The sequence below is a fragment of the Gorilla gorilla genome, chromosome 7 (assembly GCF_029281585.2).
Source record: "Gorilla gorilla gorilla isolate KB3781 chromosome 7, NHGRI_mGorGor1-v2.1_pri, whole genome shotgun sequence".
Classification (NCBI taxonomy): Eukaryota; Metazoa; Chordata; class Mammalia; order Primates; family Hominidae; genus Gorilla; species Gorilla gorilla.
In genome coordinates this window covers 138,285,777-138,308,547 of record NC_073231.2, presented here as the reverse complement: position 1 = coordinate 138,308,547, position 22,771 = coordinate 138,285,777, and the positions used below count along the sequence as shown (strand labels likewise).

The window sequence follows — 22,771 nt, the reverse complement described above, 5'->3', positions numbered from 1 at the left end:
GAATTTGTTATTGACTTAACCTCATCTTTTATGGGAGGCATGCAAATAGCCCCTGCACCTTATCTTAAATTGTAATACTTGACAGTCTGAAGCTCCCATCAAAATAGAAGTCTCTTCATGTATCTGAGGATCCAAACTGTCATTCTGGGAATCTGAACTTTTGATTAATTGCACAATAACAAATCCTCACATCTTCTTTCCACATTCCTTGACTCGTCTTCTTTTTATGTTTATCTAGTGCGCCTTTTTATTTTAAATACTGTCAAAATGTTTTTATCATGTTTCTTAAGTCGCAAGGAGCATAAAGGAGCAGCAAGACTTCCTAAGTATGAAGACTTTCACAATGGTAAAATGAAACCAAACAAAAATCTCACCCACAAACATACATGGAATGCTTGTGTGCCAGGCATTGTGCTGAGAGCTTTACACTCTTCATTCGCTTATTCATCATTTATTCATGCTGCCAACACAGATTGAGAGCCTGTGATATGACAGACACACTTCCAGGATTCAAAACTAGGATGCTTAGTCCCTGCTCTTGTTTAGTAAGATAACAGTAAACAAGTAAACAGAATGTAAATGCGATCATTTTTTGGCAGTGATAAATGTAATGAATGAACAAAACAGGAAGAGACTGAGGGAGAACAGCGACTTTGGAAAAGGTGCTCAGAGATAAAGGGCAAGATTGTTTCCTGGTTAGTTGGGATGGGAGTAGGACAGGAAGAATACACGTGAGTTTGGTGTGTTGGGCATGGCAGGGCTAACACGTGGGCAGGAGGAGGCTTTGCAGTGCCCAGCTCCCATTCGGAGATATTCTGATCCAAGCAATTCCCTTTCCTTGGGCTTTTTCTCCTTTCCAGAGCCTGCTGGACTGGTTACTTACTCCAACTCGCTGCTGAGCATTTATCTATTCACGGACGTACAGGGGTCCTACTGGGCACTGCCACGTTTCCATGTGCTATTTCCTATAATTCCTCACAAAACCCATCAACCAGTGAACAGCCTTTTCCCCTGGGGTTCTTGTCATGAACTCTTCCCATTTAATATTAAGTTCCCATTCTAGAGTCTGTTTCTGGACAAAGAATTCTGTTGCACTGAGAGTTTATTTTTGTATCGATCCCACACTGTTTTAATGATTTCAGTCTCACAGTTTAACTTCCTCTGGAAACTCCTCCCTTCTTGATTTGGAGACCTCTTTTGAGGTTCTCCCCTTTGATAGTCATTCTATAGGGTGGTGGTTCTCTGACCCTTCCCCTGCCCCAGCCCATACATTCCTACTCCCTTCCCTTCCTTCTTCCCTTCCCTGTCTCCTATGCTCTCCTTGGCCAACTTCTCCAGGCAAATCCAGAGCTGGTGTTCTTGCAGGTCTGATTCCTCTTTTCTTATACACTAGGGATAGATCCTCGGCCTTGTTCACAGGGTCTCCCCTCACCCCATATCTCTCACCCCAGCTGACAGACATGAGGTGAGAGAGTGGGAAGGAAAGGAGGCCACAGGTGCCACAGGGCAGCAGGAATGGAGGCTTCCCCGATGGCGGTGGGCATGGAAGAAGTGCAGGATGCTCCTGTCCTTTTTCAGTCTCTTACAAGATCTAGCCTTTGCCTGTGGCCTCACTTTCCTCTACTCTCATTAAGCTCAAGCCACCCTTCCCCTCCGCACCCGCGGTTCTGCTGTTTGGAGGGCTCTCTGGACATTTACATAGTTGCTCCCAGCTTGTCTTTAGGGTCTCACCTCGAAGCATCACCTCCACAATAAGCCCTTCCACGACCAGCCGGTTTAGAGAGACTCCCCCAGTCACTATAGCGGAGCACTCTAATTTGTTACCACATACTATTTACCAATATCGGAAATTCTACTGTTAAAATTTGTCTTTTCATTGTCTTCCACCGGCTAGGACGGAGGTCTTAGGAGTGCAGAGACCTCATATCTTCAGGACAGAGATCACTACCCTTCGCCAGGGAAGCTCACGAGGGGTTACAGATTGGTTGATTGAATTGAAATTTGGACCAGAGAGGGAATGACTGGCTTGGGTGCAAGTCGGGAGCAAAGCAGGAATCAAAGATTCTGACTGCATTTCTTCAGTCCTTTGCCCACCCAGACAGGTGAAGGTGCTATTCAAAGATTGGGGGAGGAGAGGGCCGCGGCATCCACCATGAACCACGAACTAGAGGGAAGAGGGAGTCACGAGCTTCGCTACCACAGAGCGGGTGCGTTCGCGGTGCGCCCGGCCTTGACCAACCCAACAACTTGGCTTTTACCTCTCAAGCCGAGGAGCAGGGGTAGGGGGTGAGGGAAATTCACAAAGCTGCAACCACAGAGCCAATGTTTGGTGGGCGACAACCCCCCAGTCCCTCCTCCCTTCCTCTTCTTCCCCCAACTGCCCGCCGTCACGCCCCATCCAGGGGAAGCCCCAACGCCCACGGGAGCTCCAGGAGCCGGGCTCTGCAGCCGCCTGGCGCACTGCCTGGTTGCAACGGGGGCGGCGGTAGCCCAGGCGATCCCGGGTCCCCAGACAATCAGCGGTGGGGGTCGGCGGGAAGAGGCGGGGCGCCGCCGCCCAGGCCTCCTCCCGCGACGGGGCGGGACAATGGGGCCCCACCCCGGGGAAGGAGGGAGGGAGGGACGCGGCGTGCGCTCGGCCCGCGGCGCGCTCGCTGCTGCTGCTGCTGCTGCTGCCAGGCTGAGGCTGGAGCGGGCGGGGAGGGGCGCGGGTGTGAGCGCGGAGGAGGGAGGAGGCGGCGGCGGCGGCGCGTGTGGCTGGCGGGCGGGAGGGCGGTTGGCACCGGGCTTGTAAATAAACTGCGATGCTGTCTCGGGCTCGCCGGCCTGGGTGCCGCCGCCGCCGCCGCCGCCCCGGAGCGCCGGTTCCAGGCTCCCGCCGCCGCGCGCCCTAGCGCCTCCGCGCCAGCCTCGCGCGCCCTCCCAGCTTCTCCGCAGCCCCCGGCCCGCGACCCTCGGGGTCCTGCGGCTGACCTGCGCGGGATGTGACCCCCTGACCCCCTGCCTGGCCTCCCCTGCCCCCCAGGGGGCCCGCCTTTGCCTGCTTTTGGGGGGGGGTGGGTGGGGAGGGGCGCGCGGATCATGGCATTGGAGTTCCCGGGCTTGCAGCCGCCGCCGCCGCCTCGTTCACGCACCCCGAGCGCCCCTTCTTCCCAGAGCAGCAGCGGAGAAGGCGAAGCGGCCGGCGGGGGCGAGGCAGATGGGGCTCAAGGCGCGCAGGGCGGCGGGGGCGGCTGGCGGCGGCGGCGACGGGGGCGGCGGAGGCGGCGGGGCCGCTAACCCAGCCGGGGGGGACGCGGCGGCGGCCGGCGACGAGGAGCGGAAAGTGGGGCTGGCGCCCGGCGACGTGGAGCAAGTCACCTTGGCGCTCGGGGCCGGAGCCGACAAAGACGGGACCCTGCTGCTGGAGGGCGGCGGCCGCGACGAGGGGCAGCGGAGGACCCCGCAGGGCATCGGTCTCCTGGCCAAGACCCCGCTGAGCCGCCCAGTCAAGAGGAACAACGCCAAGTACCGGCGCATCCAAACTTTGATCTACGACGCCCTGGAGAGACCGCGGGGCTGGGCGCTGCTTTACCACGCGTTGGTGTGAGTACCCGGCCGCTCGGGGCGCCCTCGGCGGCGGCGCGCATGGGGACTTGGGGTCGGGGCTGGAGCTGAGAAGTCTCTGGGGCTTTAAGACCCATGGATGCTTTCCCGCTGAACGGGAGACCAGCCCGTCCTCAGCACGCGTTTCCCTGGGTGTGTGTGTGTGTGTGTGTGTGTGTGTGTGTTGCCGCTCTCCGGGTGTTCCACACGGGGGGCTTAAAAAACGAAGCGTGGTTCCCCTGCTGATTTGGGCGGATGTATGCGCGCGCGGGTGCGCATTTATGACATCTTCTCGGGGTGTTGGTTTGGAAGCTTAAAAGAATTATGTGGGTTTTTCCAATTAATGTGAGGGTTGAAGAGGATAAAGCGGGTCCTCCCGTGAGCTCTGTGTTTGTGTTTCGGGTGGATCCCTTCTGTTGGGATCGCCACTGAGTTTAGTTGTGGATGGGAGGGGTGCGCAGCGCCCATAGTGGGGAGCGTGTGTGTGTGTGTGTGTGTGTCGCTTGCTTGTGCCACCCTACTGATCGCTGGGTACTGGTACAGAGAAGAACCTGGTGCTGCTCTGACTGGGAGCTGGGACTGGCCAAAATGCATGTCCTAGGATTCCTTTTAGGGAAGTGAATGGGAATGTGTGTGTCTAAGCCTTGACTGAGGGGCTGGGGCTTCACAGAGCCAGGAGGTGAGGGGGCCGGGGACTCTTTTGGCTGAAACATCTCCTTGATTTGGGATCCGATATTCCCTCAGCCTCAGTCGCTGCCGCTTCTCCTGCTTTGGCTGGGCTAGGGCACCGGGAATGTGAGGAGCTTGGCCTGGAGGTTTGCGCCCAGGCACTGTTCTCCTAGAAAGAATCTCCTTGCTAGTCCAATGTAAATGCATAGCCAGAAGGAAGAAGGAACTCCCTCTGCACCTGCCACTGGGGATGGAAAATCCACCCGTATTTGGGAGGGGGGAGAGGATGGTGGGGGTGCTTCTCGTTCAAGATTGGAAGTCTGTGCTGTCAGCACCCATCTCGGAGCTGGCAGGGCACGTCCAGCCATCAAGCTCTGCCTTCTGGCTCTGGTTTAGTCATCCTGATGGCTGCTTCTAGGAAGCTGTACTGTACCAGGGTTTTGGCAGGGAATTGCCTATGACCTTGGCAACACCCCCTCCCGCCTCTCTCCCCCACGCGTTTAGCAGTGGATTTTCCTCTCTATTCTCCTCCAATTCACCCATGACTGATGTGGTCGGAAGGGCTCAGGAGCCTTGGAGTTACTTACACTACCTGCCAGTTTTTCTTGGTTAGAAACGTTTTTCTAGGTTCGGCCACCAGGTGGGGGCGTCCACACAGGACCTCAGACTTAGCAACAGGTTTCTTCAAGGAGGTTACCAAGCCGGGAGAGGGTGCCTTCCCGGAAACTAAGGAACCAGCAGGAAGGGTGGGGTGGGAGTGGGGCATTTTCCCAGAAACGTGGATGTTGGTGTCTGTATGAGTGTGCGTGTGTGTGTGTGTGTGTGTGTGTGTGTGTCTATTTGCAGGTGTTGGTCGAGGTCTGGTTGGAGAGACGGCTTAACAATTGTTGCTCTATCATTTGCTCTTTTTAGGTGGCAGAAAAAAAGCATTAAAATACATTCATCTCTCTGTCTCTAGCAATATGTTTAGTTAAATTGAAGTGAATACTGAAATATGTGATAGTTAAAAAAGGCACAAGAAGTTCGTTGAGTGCACACAGTCATACAAGGATTCACGTGTCCTTTCACATGTACATCGCGTTCAGTACGTACTGACTGAAAAACCTGGGGGTCCTATGGAAGCATGTGGGCTCCCTCTTTCTTCTCTTCCCACCTTTCCCAGCCAGCACCTCCAGCCCTGCCTTGTCCAGTCTGGGGAAGGGAATAGCTAAAGCCGTTACTGACTGAGCCTCAATTTTATTTTTTTCTAGAATTATTCCATCACCTGGAAGCAGATTTGATAATGCCAAAACCTGGAGCCTGTTTCCCAAAAAGGATCCAGGAAAATTTAAGACTTTGTGAGAAGAAAGTCAGTTACCTAGCTAGGAACTATATACGCAAATGCGTATATATGCAAATATGCAAATGTACTAATTTTACTTAATTCTCACGCAGTACTATTAGATGGAAATTATTATCTCCGTTATATAAAGATATGAAAACCTCAAGAGAGAAAATCACTTGTCCGCGATCACGCAGCTAAGGTTCCTGGAGCTCACATTTGAATGCAGTGGGTTCACTCTGTTTCTGAGCCAAGATTCCAGTTCTGATGCTCTTCCAACAATTGTGGGACCCTGGGTATTTTGCTGAGCGTCACTGGGTGCCCCTTTCCCCATTGTTAATGCAGGGCCATGAGTAATTCCTTGGCCTCCCCTTGCTAGCTCTCAGTTGGCAAATTGCTGGAAATGAGAGTTTAGAATCAAGTTGGGGCTGGTAAGAACTCAGGAAGCCACAGTGTTAGGAAAATTGAGGATGAACTGGGATGGTGGTGGGATTGCGGATTCTGATAAATTGGGAGCTACACAGGAAAACCTGTGTTGAATTCCCATTGAGCTCCTAATATGGAAGCATACTTACTTAGTACATGCATAGTACATTCTCCCTGCAGCTTAGGAGACAGTCCAGTCAAGTGAACATAATTGAACCTTTCCTTGATGATTCAGGATTTTGCATTGAAATTTATGTTTTCAAGCATCCATTATCTTGTTCTGGGCTGTGGCTAATGGCACAATGGGCCCAGGAAATTGGGCTTACCATGGGCCTACAATCTAGTGGATGCTTTTTTTTTTTTTTTTTTTTAATTAAAATGAACCAGGTCCATGAGAAGATTATTTTTTTCTCCTTCCTAAAGGTAGAATACAGGAAATACGGAAATCAATCAAACCCTTACCTTGTTTCTTTTGCCTCAAATGCTGTATTAGTCTGTTTTCACAGTGCTATAAAGAAATACCTGAGACTGGGTAATATATAAAGGAAAGAAGTTTAATTGATTCACAGTTCTGCGTGGCTGGCGGAGGTGGGAGGGGGCGGTCTCAGGAAACTTACAATCATGGAAGAAGGCAAAGGGGAAGAGGAAGCCAGGCACATCTTACATGGTGGCAGGAGAAGGAGAACAAAGGGGAAGAGCCACACACTTATCAAACAACCAGATCTCCTGAAACTTCTATCAGGAGAAGAGCAAGGGGAAAATATGCCCACATGATTCAGTCATGTCCCACCAGGCGACTCCACAATGTGTGGGTATTACAATTTGAGACGAGAGTTGGGTGGGGACACAGAGCGAAAACATATCATTCTGCCCCTGCTTCCTCCCAAATCTCATGTCCTTTTCATATTTCAAAACCAATCATGCCTTCCCAACAGCGCCCTAAGGTCTTAACTCGTTCCAGCATTAACTCAAAAGTGTAAGTCCAAAGTCTCATCTGAGACAAGCAAGTTGCTCCCGCCAATGAACCTGTAAAATAAAAAAACAAGTTTGTTACTTCCAAGATACAATGGGAGTATAGGCATTGGGTAAATGTTTCCATTGCAAATGGGAGAAATTGGCCAAAACAAATGGGCCACAGGCCCCATGCAAGTCTGTAACCCAGCAGGGCGTGCATTAAAAAAGCTCCAAAATAATGTCCTTTGATTCCATGTCTCACATCCAGGCCATCCTAATGCAAGGCTTGGGCTTCCATGGCCTTGGGCAGCTCCACCCTTGTGACTCTACAGGGTTCAACTCCTGTGGCTGTTTCCATGGGCTGGCATTGAGTACCTGTGGCTTTTCCAGGCACACAGTGCAAGCTGTCTGTGGATCTACCATTCTGTAGTCTGGAGGACGGTGGCCCTCTTCTCACAGCCCAACTAGGCAGTGTCACATTGGTGATTCTGTGTGGGGGTTCCAACCTCACATTTCCTCTTGCACTGCTCTCACAGAGTTTCTCTATGAGAGCTCCACTCCTGCAGCAGACTCCTGCCTGGACATCCAGGTGTTTCCATACCTCCTCTGAAATCTAGGTGGAGGTTCCCAAAGCTTAACTCTTGTCGTCTGTGCACCCACAGGCCCAACACCACACAGAAGCCACCAAGGCTCAGTGCTTGCACACTCTGAAGCAATGGGCTGAGCTGTACCTTGTTCCCTTTTAGCCATGGCTGGAACTGGAGCGGCTGGGACACAGGGCACCAAGTCCAGCAGCTTCACAGAGCAGTGGGGCCCTGGACCTGGCCCAGGAAACCATTTTTCCCCCCTAGGCCTCTGGGCCTGTGATGGGAGGGGCTGCCACAAAATTCTCTGATGTGCCCTGGAAACATTTTCCCTGTTGTCTTGGCTATTAACATTCAACTCCTCATTACTTATGCATATTTCTGCAGCTGGCTTGAATTCCTCCGCAGAAAATGGGATTTTCTTTTCTACCACATGGTCAGGCTACAAGTTTTCTAAATCCTTATGCTCTGCTTTCCTTATCAATATCAGTTCCAATTTCAGACCATCCCTTTGTGAACGCACATAACTGAATGTTTTCAGAATAAGCCAGGTTAACTCTTGAATGCTTTGCTGCTTAGAAATTTCTTCCACCAGATACCCTGAATCATCCTCTGAAGTTCAAAGTTCCACAGATCTCTAGGGCAGGTGCAAAATGCTACCAATCTCTGATAAAGCATACCGTAAGTGTCCTTTACCCCAGTTCCCAATAAGTTCCTCATCTCCATCTGAGACCACCTCAGCCTGGACTTCATTGTCCGTATCACTGTCAGCATTTTGGTCAAAACCATTCAGTAAGTCACTGGGAAGTTCTAAACCTTCCCACAATTTCTGATCTTCTTCTGAGCCCTCTAGACTGTCCCAACCTCTGCCCATTACCCAGTTCCAAAGTCTCTTCCATACTTTCAAGTATCTTTATGGGAGTGCCCCAAACTCCAGGTACCAATTTCCTGTATTAGTCCATTTTCACACTGCTATAAAGAAATACCTAAGACTGGGTAATTTATAAAGGAAAGAGGTTTAATTGACTCACAGTTCTGCATGGCTGGGGAAGTCTCAGGAAACCTACAATCGTGGCAGAAGGGGAAGCAGGAATGTCTTACGTGGTGCCAGGAGAGAGCGCAAGAGTGAAGGGGAAGAGTCACACACTTATCAAACAACTGGATCTTGTGAGAATTCTATCACGAGAAGAGCAAGGGGGAAATCCACCCCCATGATTCAGTCACCTACCACCAGGCCACTCTGGAAACGTGTGGGGATTACAATTTGAGATGAGTTTTGGATGGGGACACAGAGACAAACCATATCAAATGCCCATCCCCTGCTTTCACTTGGTGACTCCCCTTCACCTTGGCCCAGCTTCCCCAGGCATAGAACTTTGTACCTCGCATTTGATCGATCTCTGCTTGTCTGCCCTGTTGAGCTGAGAGCTACTTGAGAGTGGGAGCTGCTTATTCTCCTGTAACCTTACCATTCCCCAGCAGGCTGCAGAGTGCGTGGTAGGTACTAAGTAAGCATTTGCTGAATGGATGCGTGTAAGAATTCACTAAGGGTTCTGGTTAATCAAGACTTTGCTGCAATAGCTTTACTACTATCCCAGTAACAGTAAGTAGTCAAAGCCAGCATTACAGGACTTTAATTATAAGAATAGTTCTTAGAAGTCCAAAAATGGACTATGGGGAGAGAAAACAAGATTGGAGACCATGCTTTAACTTGAGTGAGGGTGATCATTTATCTGGTTTTTTTAACCTTATGGCTGAAAGAGATTCTGATTTTATGAAAAACATGCTAGACTTGGAGTTCACATCTGGACTGCTTTATGTCTCTGTGACTGCAGGAGTCAAGTTGGGGATGACCTATAAATTGAGGATGATTACACTACCCTATCACAGGGTGGTTTTTAGGCTCAAAGAATAGTGTATATGAATGCAGTTAGCCCAACACTAGGCACTCAGTATACATTAGTTAATTCTGAATAGGGATCTCCTTAAAAGTCATACATACCTGACACTGTGACTGTCCTGAGGCTGTCCAGGGATTCCCCTTTCTTTGCCTGTTAGTGAAAAGATGCTGGCTTCATCTTGGCATTCATCTCATTTGGCACTGGATAGGCATCCTGCTGCCCTGACCATCTTGCCACAGCCAGCTGTGATCAATCACTCTCCTGTTGACAAACCAAGGGAAAATGATCACAAGAAATACCCACTGATTGCATTCTGAGGTATGCTTGCTCCAGGGACATCTGGCAGGCAAGACTGGGTAGTGAGACACATGGAGCCAGCAGCTGCTCTGGAACATAAAGGGCCTGCCTAGTGGACTTAGCATGTTGACAAGAAGATCTATTGTCTTCAGGTTGGAGGAGACACTGAATGCCCACTTAATGCTGTCGGTAATGCAGAGTCTTCCCAATTTGGAGGTAAGATAAATTTGGGCCTCCAAACTTGCTTGCTTCTTATAGCTGGTATGGTCTTGGGCAAGTTGCTGTATCTTTGGGCTTCAGTTTCTTCATCTGAGAAGTGTTGTAAGTAAGTTATAGGCTCTTGTGAAACTAAGAGCACTTTACATGGAAGAAGCATTCAGTGTTAGATATTTGTGTTGTTAACGTTAATCAGTTAATAGATATTTTGAATGCCTTCTCTGTACCAGGAACTCTTCTAGATATTAGGGATATAGAAATAAACAAACAAAACAAAAGGAAACAAAACAATCTCTGCCTAATGGAACATATACTCTAATGACAACCTTGTTAATATTAGCAGAAATCTCAGAATTTGGTCATCTGGTCAACGTCCCAGCCAGAGTAGAATGAATCCCTCCAGCAGTATCTTAGCCATGCCTATAAACTGTAATTCATTACTGAAGTAACATCAGTTTTTCTCTAGACAATGCTGATTTCAACTATCTTGGCACTTCCATTTCCCTGACTCTATTTAGCTCATTCTCCTTTTCAGCTCCCATGTATTTTATTCTTTCTCATCTAGCACTTGATGTTGGTTTTCTTAACCATTCTCAATCAGTCCTCACCTTTTTTCATCCCACTAATCTCTCTTTGCCTTTCCTTCCTCAGTATGGCCAATTTCCTTCTCATTTTGAGAAGCAAGGATTTTGATAAGTTGTCATTCTTTATTCAGCAGTAAGAGCATGATCTTTGGAGTCAAACATTGGTTGCATTTAACTCTGCTGTTTCTTCTGTGTAACCTGGAATAATTTGCTCAGCCTTCCTGAATTTCCATTTCTTTATTTCTAATATTAAGATAATACTGCCTACATCCCAAGGCTGTTGTAAAATTTTTTAAATTGATGGATAATGTATGTACATATTTATGAGGTACATGTACTATTTCATTGCATGCGTAGACTGTGTAACAATGAAGTCAAGGTGTTTGGGGCATCTGTCATCTGGAGTATTTATCATTTCTATGTGTTGGGAACATTTCAAGTCCTCTCTCTTAGCTGTTTTAAATTATACAATACATCGTTGTTAACTATGGTCACCCTTCTCTGATATTAAACATTAGAACTTATTCCCTCTGACTATATGTTTGTACCCAGTAACTAACCTCTCTTTATACCCCTACTCCTGCACATTCATCCTTCCAAGCCTCTGGTATCTATCATTTTATTCTCTACTCCATGAGATCAACATTTTTAGCTCCCACATATGGGTAAGAACACATGATATTTGTCTTTATGTGTGTGGGTTATTTCATTTAACATAATGACTTCCAGTTCCATCGAAGTTGCTGCAAATGACATGATTTCATTTTCTCATGGCTGACTAGTATTCCATTGTGTACATATACCATATTTTCTTTATCTGTGCATCCATTGATAGATCCTTTGGTTGATTCCTTACTTTGTTATTGGGAATACTGCTGCAATATACATGAGAGTGCGGGTATTTCTTCGATACGTTGATTTCTTTTCCTTTGGACAAATACCCAGTAGTGGGGTTTCTGGAGGTATGATAGTTCTATTTTTAGTTTTTTGAGAAATCTCCATATTGCTTTCCATAGTGGCTGTACTAATTTACATTCCCACCAACAGTATGTAAGAATTCCTTTTCTTGGAATCCCCATCAGCATCTGTTATTTTTTGCCTTTTTAATAATGACCATTCTAACTAGGGTAAGATGATATCTCATTGTGGTTTTGATTTCCATTTTCCTGATAATTAGTGATATCAAACATCTTTTTATATATCTTTTGACCATATATATGTCTTCTTTTAAGAAATATCTATTCATATCCTTTGCCCACTTTGTAATGGGATTATTTGTTTTTTAACTGCTGAGTTTCCTGTATATTCTAGATACTAGTCCCTTATCGATGAATAGTTTTCAATTTTTTCTCCCATTTAAGGGGTTGTCTCTTCACTCTGTTGATTGTTTCATTTGCTACATAGAAGCTTTTTAGTTTAAAATAGTCCCATTTGCCTATTTTTTGCTTTGTTGCCTGTGCTTTTGAGGTCACGGGCATAAAATATTTGCCTAGACCAGGTTCCTAAGGTGTTTCGTCTATTCTCTCAAGGATTTTTTATAGTTTCAGATCTTACTTTTGAGTCTTTAATCCATCTTGAGTTGATTTTTGTATATGGTAAGGCATAGAGGTCGTTTCATTATTCTGCATTGTTGTGAAATTTAATTGAGATGATGGATATAAAACACCTAGACATGTCATTATCAGCATTTAGTAAATACTTTGTCTCTTTTGCTTCTCTTCTTGATCATATCTAATCTGCTGCCTTCTTGCAACCCTCATGAAATCCATGCACATTCCCCTTGGCAATCATCTCAGGCCATCCGTATTGACTTGGAGGGTGAGCAGTGGCTCGCGTTTACAAATGAATAAGAGAAGTTAGGAGATCTGCCCAGGCTCTTAAAGCTACTGAAGTGGCACAGCTGGGGTCACACCTGAATCCTCACTCTTGTGTGGTGCTTCTATCCTCATGTCGTGGTGTACTCAATAGAAGAGTAAGGAGGGGAGACCAGAACTCTTCCCTCCTGGGTCAGGAACTTGATAGCTAGCTGCATTTCTGACAGATTCCCAGGGGAAACCAATGCTGTGACTCTGCTGACCACATTTTGAGTAGCCGAGCCTCTCAAACCTTGGCATGCATGTAAATCACCCAAACAAAAAGGTACCATAAGAGAGAAATCTGGCAGACTCCACCTGAACAAAAGTTATCAAACTTGTGTATAATGAGACAAACTATCCTTCTGATGTAATTCAGTGGAAATGGACAACATACCTGCAATGGTGCCTAAAATGATATGAACCTAATCATAAAGAAATAATAGACAAATTCAAATTGTGGGGCATCCTGCTGGATATCTGGAATGGTCTCTTCCAAAGGCTTCATGTCATGGACAAACAAACAAATAAACAAAAGAAGATGAGGGGAACTGTTTCAGTTAATGGAGGCTAAAGAGACATAACAGCCAAATTCAGTGCTTGATTCTTGATTGGTTCCAGCTGAAAAAAATAAATAACAGGGGACATTATATAAGGATAATTAAGAAAAGTTGAACATGGCCTTCATAGTAGATAACATGATTGTATCAAAATTTAATTTATTGAGTCTGATCATTTCATTGTGGTTATGTAAGTGGATGTTCTATATTTTGAAGAGATGCATGGTACAATAGTCAGTGGTGACAAGTCATGATGTTTACAACTTACTTTCAAATGGTTCAGCACATATACAGACAATATGAGTGCGTGTGTGTATGCACACACACAATACACACACCCAAAATAAGAAAGAGAAAAAGAAAATGTGGCAAACATATTAACAATTGGTGAAGCCAGGTAAAGAGAATATATATGTATGTTATATTATTCCTTTAACTTAAAAACAACTTTTAGAAATAAAAAGTTGCAAATAGTTTAAAAGGAAGAAGACTCAACACACACAAACACACAAAGCATACACGTGAGTCCAGATGACAGGCATTGCCCTTAGGTGATTCCGACATGAAGCCAGGCTGAGAACTGTTGGCTGAGCTGAATGGGTTTTCTTGGATTCATGGATTCTGCGTATAGACCCTGTTGCCAAATCTTGTGCCAGGCTGTTGAGGGAGATGAGCCATAGTTCTTTCTGTATGGAGAGAGAGGCTAGAAATGACTAAATTCAAAGAGTCTAGCAAATGCAATAATAGAATGCAAATGAGGAACCTCAGGAGAGCAGGGAAAGGAAACATCGCTGACCTTCCTGTGTTGTATCAATGGAGACTTCTTCAAGGGAGGTTTAAGCAGCCAGGGATGAGACGAAGGTACTACTGTTTGTCCAAGTGATGCCTGGTATCCTTCTTCTGCTTGGAGAACAGAATGCAAATTTTCTTCAATTTAATGCTAAATTATTCTTGCATTATTTGGAAGCTCCCGCTTTCAAGTTTGTATTCATTTCTTAAAATTTCATAAATGTTTAAAAGTTTCATAAATCAAATGAAACTTGGTTGTGATCCTATGGTTTTTCCCACCGATCAGGGTCCCTGCTCCTTTTTTCTCTTTGGTTTGGGTCTGGAGGTCTTCACAGAATGCAAACAAGATTTGTTTCATCTTTTAACAAGTGGGACAGTGTCAAGGGAAGCAAGGGAAAGATCTTCAAATGTGGACTGAATAAAAACCCTTTTTAGGTGCCATGCCCTGTCATTCTGGTTTTGGGTAGCCCAAGATAGCTCTGGGTTTGTCAGAGTACGTTGAGTGAGCTTTCAGTAGAGCAGCATTAACTATGTGATTTGGACACTTCACTTACCATACAGGCTGCAAAATGGGCATCGCAATACCTGATGCATATAATTGGTGTAACAGTCACAATGTGTGAGAGAGCGTGAGTGACAGCATCTTGAGGTAGTATTTTCCTAAAGCTGTAGAAGGGTCGGTGGGCCCCACAATTAGGACCTTGTCTGTATTGGGTTCAAGCATCTGCCCATGCACAGATTTGCTACATTTCTGTTTATGTTGCATCACCTGATCATCAGTGCTTACTTTTATCGGGCATTTGTTAACCGTATACCTCAGCACCTGTGTCTATAGGGATGTTAGCTTCCCCAGGGTGATCACCCTTTGGAAAGACGAAGAGAGTCATAGGTTTGGAGATAAGAAAATTGAAGTCAATGTGAAGTTTTGAGGCCCCCTCTGATTTTGCAGATGTCACAGGATGCACATCAAATCCCATCCACATTGTAGCCTTGTTGGATGGGACTTTTCATTGTGCCACAGAAGTGATAGAAGAGTTGTTTGAAGTGTTTTCTCTAGGGAACAAATTGGGTTACAGCTCAAGAGCAAGACTGCTTCCTGCATGTAGTGTATGACTAAGTAAGAGTGAGAACTTAAGCAGCTGGCTCATGGGGTATCCCATACGTGGGCTCTGGCTGGCTTCCCCCCGAGGTGGGCTTCTCTCTATACTGAATTCAGACCTCAGGGCCGGGAACCTCTTCTCCTCTCCATGCGCTCCTTTTTAAGAGTCATGTAAAATTATCTGCACTCTGCAAGAGTGTAACAATTGGGTTGAGCCCTTTAAAACCAGCATATTAGTAATTACTAATGCTTTTACATCATTTCACAGTTTATAATATCACCTCTTGGGCAACACTGCCATCTGTTCAATGTCAGGGTAACCTGCTTAAACAGCTACAGCAGGTGCCTGCTTGCAAATCACCAAACCCGGTTCTCCTAAGCTGGTGTCTTACCCAAAGGCAGGCAGGCAGAATATGCATAGAACTTCTTTGTCTTCGACCCCTTAGGTTCTTTGTAAACTCATTACAGCAGTTTACGTTTATTTCTACCTTGATGGTGTCTCCTTGGAGAGATGGAGTGAAATCTTATCCAACAAGACTTGAAAGTCCTGGGCTAGGAGAATATACTCATCTAGCCCAGGCCATGTGTCCTAATGGAAAATCGCTTAGCCCAATCGGACTATTCATCTCTCTCCTTCTGCCTGTCCCTCCAATCCCAGCTTCTGCTTCATCTCACTCCATATCAGCTGTCTCATGTATCAGCTATGGATGCTTCTCCGAAGCCCTGGTAATGCCAGTCTGAAAAATGAAACCAGCAGTACTTAATAATCAGCAAGTCTAATCACACTAATCTGCAGTTACTTTGCAGCAATTTATGGGATTTATGGTCCCAGCACAGAGAGAGAGGCACTTGACAGCTTAGAAAAATCAGAGGGTGTTGGAGCTGGAAGGGAACTTTGAGAAGAGGAAACGGAGGCCCAGGGCCATTTGAAACTTGCCTAAGGTGGTGCTGCTAAGGGGAGGACTCAAACCAAGTCTTCGTGCAGGGCGGGCATCCATTCAGCCACACTGGCCTCCCCACGTGCCTCCAACAGCAGTGTGCCATCAGAAGAGTCTTGTTTCCTCTGGGTTCATAGCTGCCTTAGGATCTAAGTCCAATACTGTCCAAAGTATAGTTTTGCTTGATGGGGTCTTTCACTTTATCTCAGAAAAGCTAGGGATATTTGTTCAGAATGTTTTCTTTCAAGGGCAAGATGAGTTACCATTCAGGGTCACATTTTCTTATTGATCCATGTGAGGTGAGGTGTTTGTTTATAAATGAAGAGTAGGAGGAGTAAACGCAGGTCGGGCTGAGGGATCAGGCATCCCTACATGGACTCTTGCCAAGGAAGGCTTCTCTTTCTGCTGAAATCCCAGAGCTAAGATCCCCCTTTTTCTGTCCTTCCCCTGCCTCCCATCTAGTTCTCTACCAAGAGTCCTATAAAATAGTCTCTGGACTCCACTGAGCTCAGCCTTGAGTTGGGGCATTCAAAACCTCCATGTTAATGACAACTAATGTTTTTATCCACTGGGTGGTTTATAAAGTCACCTGTGGGGTAGCACCATTGTTTGTTCCATTCATGGAGACCTGATTTATTTTTATTATTAACAGCCACTTACATTTATTTGTAGTGTTATTTCTCTGTGCCATGGGCTAGGCACTCTAGATAGTTCTAAGGTGTGGCTGAGAGCCCAGGGAACACCCGCCCAGCCACCAGGAAACCCAGGCTCTCACCTTGAGTCTTCTGCTGATTTGCTCTCTAGTTTCTGTAACTCATTTTACTTCTAGTGGCCACAGTTTGCTCATCTGAAATATGGACCTAATTTTCCCTGCCTTCCAGGTTATTTAAAGGGTTAAGTGAAGCAACGGAGGACCGGACTGTGGCCAACAGAGCGTGGGGATGAGTGCTCGCATTCTCTCTTGGTTTGTGTTTCACCAGAAGCCGACACTGAGCCAGGGGGCTCAGGGCACGTGGTTTATTTACCACACAGTTGCTCTATCTTGTTTTCAATATCTCCCCTTTGAGGAGTCTTTAGGGACGTTTTTCCCCAATTGCCCTCACCCATGAAATGTTAATAGTACTGATACACTGTGTATGTCTTTGTAAACTGTGTGTTTATATGGGCTTGCTATATAAAGTATAAAAAGAGTAAGATTTTTTCACTCTATCCTCCCAGAACGAATTTTGCCCCCTGGAATGCAATAGCATCCCTACTGAGAATGCATGATTTAGGAGGTGATTCCAAGACAAATTGGAGAATTTAGTAAAATCGGGGAAAGTAAGTGAAATAAGACAGGAAAGAAGTAGATTATAAGGATGTGTCATTAAGCAGGTTACCATGAGGGCAATTGAGGCTTAGTCTTCCTAGGGACCCTGGAATGCCATCTAGAACAGCCAGGAATGGTCCTTGAACTCCAGCCATGACTGTCTAAGCGTTGCTCCTGGGGGCAGAGAAATTTCTTAGACAAACATGCCACATTTAGGCTACTTTTGGCAGGGGCTGGGAGTGAGTCCTGAGGAGGTATGGGAAGGGCGCCAATGACAACTGGTAGTCGTTCTCTGGTTTGTAAGTAAAGAAAATACTGTGACTTAAAGCTCACAATATGTGGCTCTGTTTTCTTGGTGATTCTTAAGTAAAGGAAGTCTTGAAGCCTAAGGGTTGTGATGATTCTCTAGTGTTTTTTCCCCCTCATTAATTTTTCAGTTAGGGTTGTCATTCAGGAAAAAAATGAATTAAAAGTATTTGTAAATATGTAAATTCAATGCCTGGTATCTAATGATAGCTGAAGTTGCTAAGCTCTTACTATGTGCTGGAATTATAGTGTTCTCAGAAGCACCGCAAAACCTGGTCATTGCCTGCATTATCCTTTGGGGAAAGGAGCTTTCTCCTTGTTAATATTATGGTATGGTCACATATTTGTAATTTTCACCAAATAAAACAGGCGAGTTCTTTCCTTTTATTTATTTATGTCGTTTGTTTTATTTCATGTATTTATTTATTTTTTAGACAGGGTCTCCCTCTGTCTCCCAGGCTGGAGTCCAGTGGCGCAATCATGGCCCACCACAGCCTCGACCTCCTGGGCTCAAAGCAGTCCTCCCGCCTCAGCCTCCCAAGTAGCTGAGACCACAGGCAGGTGCCACTATGCCCACTATTTTTTGTTTGTTTGTTTTTGAGACGGAGTTTCGCTCTGTTGCCCAGGCTGGAGTGCAGTGGTGCAATCTCGGCTCACTGCAAGCTCCGCCTCCTGGGTTCATGTGATTCTCCTGCCTCAGCCTGCCGAGTAGCTGGGACTACAGGCGCCTGCCACCACACCTGGCTAATTATTATTATTATTATTATTTGTATTTTTAGTAGAGATGGAGTTTCACCATGTTAGCCAGGATGGTCTTGATCTCCTCCTGACCTTATGATCCTCCTGCCTCCGCCTCCGAAAGTGCTGGGATTACAGGCATGAGCCGCCATACCCAGCCTATGCCCGCTATTTTTTTTAAATTGTTTTTTGTGGAGACGGGGTCTCACTATGATGCCCAAGCTAATCTAGAACTCCCAAGAGAGTTATTTTAAATAAGCATGGACAACTTCAATCCTGGTGACATAATTCTGAGTGGCTTTTGTGATACTTTCAAAGAATGAAGAATCTTAACTAATTTATAATGTGAGAAACATTAGCATTTTCAAAACAAGATTAAATTAGATATTCCAGTTGCTCTTACAAACACATCTTTTGTGGAGAAAATGGTAGGATCTTGGTTGTAAACTAGGTGCTGTGACTTCCGCCCTGTGCTGGAGTTCTGGTTTCCTGGGGAAGTCATTAACATTCCCCTTCACAGTTCTGGAACACGAAAGGAAACGTTGAGATTTCTTTTTTAAATTCCTCTTTTTGTGCCATGACTTGAACATATCTTGTTTGGCTGGGAAAACATTTCTTGGAAAAAATGTAATCCTTTAGGTTTTGTATACATACACTGATCAAACTCAAGACATGCTGACTGATCACTCAGAGGCCATTGATTTCAGGCCTAGCAGATGCCAGACCTTGGGCTAGGAATAGGAGAAAGAGGGGTGAATAAATCAGTTTCTGCTCTTGAGGGACTAGTGGTCAAATAGGTGAATAAATAATTGCATAATGGTGTGACACTCACTCTAATATATGCAGATACTGAGTCCACTTGGGGATCACGTAAAGTTGTCAACACTGTTTAAATGGATCAGGGAAGATTTCTATCAAGTAGATTTCATCATGTGTACAGGATGGAGACCACTTCCTCCTTCATTTTCTAATGTACAGCCTTGACCATGAAGAATCCAAGATCCGACTTTTTATCACACTGAAGGAAAGTTGCTGAAAGTGATACAAAGGAAAGTGGAATCATAAAACCTGAGGTGGGTGAACCTTGAGCTGTGTAAAGCGAATGAAGACTTGCTTTTTAGTGGCACATTCCGTACATGCAAGCATCCATTCTCTGCATTCCAGAGCCTGATACAACACATGACACTCTGGATACAAAGTCTTTTTGCATGAATGGACACAATGCCAGCCTCCAAGGAGTGTGTGGCTTCACTGATAAGCAGACATGGACATAAGTACTGGCTTTGAAGTCTGGCTGTATCATTGTTTAACCAGTAACCTTGAGTAAACCACTTAACCAGCCTAGACCTGTTTGCTCGTCTGTAACGTGAACACGTCTGTGCACATGGTAAGGATTAAATGAAGTGGCTGTGATACAGTCTTATGGGCTTATAGTAGGTATCAGATAAATGGCCATTCCATCCTTATTCTTTTCCAATTCTGCTAATATAAAAATGATGTCAAGCGATTCTCCTGCCTCAGCCTCCTGAGTAGCTGGGATTACAGGCGCCCGCCACCACACCCAGCTAATTTTTGTACTTTTAGTAGAAACAGGATTTCACCATGTTGGCCAGGCTAGTCTTGAACTCCTGACCTCAGGTGGTCCACCCGCCTCAGCCTCCCAAAGTGCTGGGATTACAGGCATGAATCGCTTGAACCCGGGAGGCGGAGGTTGCGGTGAGCCGAGACTGTGCCATTGCACTCCGGCCTGGGCGTCAGAGGAAAACTCCATCTCAAAGAATAAAAGAAAAAATGATGTCACTGAATAAAAGTAATGCTGAAGTCAATATGGTATCATAATTCCTACCCTAAGGGTATGTCCTAGAGCATGATGAAGTGTGAGTTCTGATGTGCCGTTTTGATAAAAGGGAGGAAATTACATTGAAAATAAAAAAGAAGTGTAGAAGAAAAGATTTGCTGCCTGGCCCGAGTCACCTGAGGAAGCAGGTATGCCATGAAAAACACTTGCCTAGACCACACGACCTCCAGGCAGGCCAGTACGGAGTTTTTGCAATCATATTAGAGGTCTAAACCCAACCACACACTCTGCTTACTTAAAGAGTAGGGAAAAAGAGATCTGGACAGTTTTCGGTTCACTTGAGTGAGAAACTAGCGGATTTCTTTCCTGAGTAAATTACGTTTTCATCTTGTAGAAAATGAATTCTGCAAGATGCTTCTGTTTTGTTTGCTTTGGCTGTCAGGGCTGTGAATACCATTTGTGGCTCAACTAGAGTGACAGCCTTATAGACTTTATGCCTGGGTTCTTTCTTCCTCTAGGTTTTTCCTCTCCTCTTGGGCTCTTGAACTACGCTTCTTATTCCAAATACTTCCTGTTACTTGATTTTATTTTTCTGTCACAAAAGAGCTCAATAAATATTGTAAATGAAGTTGCCAACTGAAGCCACACAGTCTAGTCTTTTTAATCCCACTAAATTAATCTGGGTTCTTTCATAGAAGTGAACATGTTGTGGACCAAATTGTCGTCTTCCAAAACAGGGCTATTTATGAAGTAAAAATCCGATAAAAGCTAAAGGTTGTTATGTTTTGTGTCTTCCGGGAATGCTAACATTGTGTGTGTATGTGTGTCTTGAATGAGGCATATACTGTATATGTATATGTGTGTGTGTGTGTGTGTGTGTAGAAAAAGAGACAGAAAGAGGGAAGGAGGGAAAGGGAAAATGGTAGATGGCGAGAGGGAGAATACTCTTCCATTTTGGGATATCAACAGTAGTAATAACAATGGTAATCATTCTTTCTATTCCTTATTGACCTGTGTCCAGGGTATCAGGTTAATCATTAAAAACATTGTTGCATTTGATCCTTGTGATAACACTGCCAGATGTGTATAATTGGCCCCTGTTTTATCAACGGGGACAAAGAGCCTCAGAAAAAGTATCTGACTTTCTCAGAGTTTTTCAGGGGCAGGGCTGGGATTGGCTTCAGATATTCTGAATGCAGTAGCTGTGATGCGGTCAAAAGTTCATATTCCAGCACTGCCACTCACTGACTGTTGATTTTCTTGTCATTTGTAAAAAATTGAAATATAATTCATATATCATAAAAACTTACCATTTAAAAGTGTACAATTCACGGCTGGGTGCAGTGGCTCACGCCTGTAATATCAGCACTTTTGGAGGCCAAGGTGGGTAGATCACTTGAGGTCAAGAGTTCAAAACCAGCCTGGCCAACATGGTGAAACCCTCTCTACTGAAAATGCAAAAATTAGCCTGGCGTGGTGGTGGGCACCTGTAATCCCAGCTACTGGAGTGGCTGAGGCATGAGAATCCAGGAGGCGGAGATTGCAGTGAGCCGAGATAGCGCCACTGCCCTCCAACCTGGGCAACAAAGCAAGACTCTGTCTCAAAAAATAAAATAAATAAATAAATAAATAATAAATAAACGTACAATTCAGTGGTTTTAGTATATTTACAAGGTCCTGTAATAACTTGTTGATTTTTATGGTTTACACTTGCTGGTGTTAGTCAAGACTAAAATGGTGCTATAAAAAGCTGTCATTTTGATCCTCGATTTTTCTCATCTGCAAAAGAGTAGTTGTGAAAGTTTAATGGGTAAAAGACATGGTTAAGATAATGAAAAGACAAGCCACTGACTTGGAGAAATATTTGCTACACACCTATCTGATAAAGACCTTGTAGCAAACATGCAAAGAACTCTCAAAATTCAACAATAAGGAAAACAATTCAATTAAAAATAGACAAAATATTTGGACAGACATCTCACTGAAGAAGATATATAGATGGCAGATAAGCAGATGAAATGATGCTGAATATAATTTCGTTAGGGAATTGTAAATTAAAACAACAATGAGATATCACTACACACCTATTTGAATGGGGGTGGCTAAAATCCAAAGCGAGGACAATGTCAAATGTTGACAAGGATGTAGGGCAACAGGAACTGTGATTCATTGCTGATGGGAATGGAAAAATGGTACAAGCACCCTGGAAGGCAGTGGGTAGTTTCTTTTCTTTTCTTTTCTTTTTTTTGAGACAGAGTCTTGCTCTTGTCGCCCAGGCTGGAGTGCAGTGGCACAATCTTGGCTCACTGCAACCTCCACCTCCTGGTTTCAAGCAATTCTCCTGCCTCAGCCTCCTGAGTAGCTAGGATTACAGGTGCCCACCACCACGCCCGGCTAGTTTTTGTATTTTTTAGTGGAGACGGGGTTTCACCATGTTGGCCAGGCCGGTCTCGAACTCCTGACCTCATGTGATCTGCCCGCCTCAGCCTCCCAAAGTGCTGGGATTACAGGTGTGAGCCATTGGTTACAAACCTAAATACAGTGTTACCCATAGTATCCAGCAGTTGTGCTCTTACTTACCCAACTCACTTGATATCTTATATCTACACAAAAACCTTCATGGAAATGTTTCTAATAGCTTTACTCATAATTGCCAAGAACAATGCAACCAAGATGAATGGATAAACAAACCATTGTACATCCATACAATAAACTATTGTATTTGGTGGTAAAAAGAAATGAGATATTAAGTCATGAAATACATGAATGAATCTTAAATGCATATTGCTAAATGGCAAAAGCTACAGTGCTAAGTGAAAAGACTACATACTGTATGATTTCAAT

At 45.2% G+C, this 22,771-nt stretch overlaps 1 protein-coding gene across 2 annotated transcripts in view; it reads left to right on the top strand.

The window, feature by feature from the left end:
* The first annotated feature begins 2,626 nt into the window (after positions 1 to 2,626).
* KCNQ3 (potassium voltage-gated channel subfamily Q member 3) overlaps positions 2,627 to 22,771 on the top strand; it is a 360,565-nt gene continuing 340,420 nt past the window's right edge. Inside the window, exon 1 of one of the 2 annotated variants that reach the window (XM_031013871.3) lies at positions 2,627 to 3,585. In XM_031013871.3, the coding sequence (XP_030869731.3) occupies positions 3,200 to 3,585 (386 nt within the window). In that variant the 5' untranslated portion in view covers positions 2,627 to 3,199. The remainder of the gene's footprint in view (positions 3,586 to 22,771) is intronic. The other variant, XM_055349232.2, reaches the window with a different exon arrangement.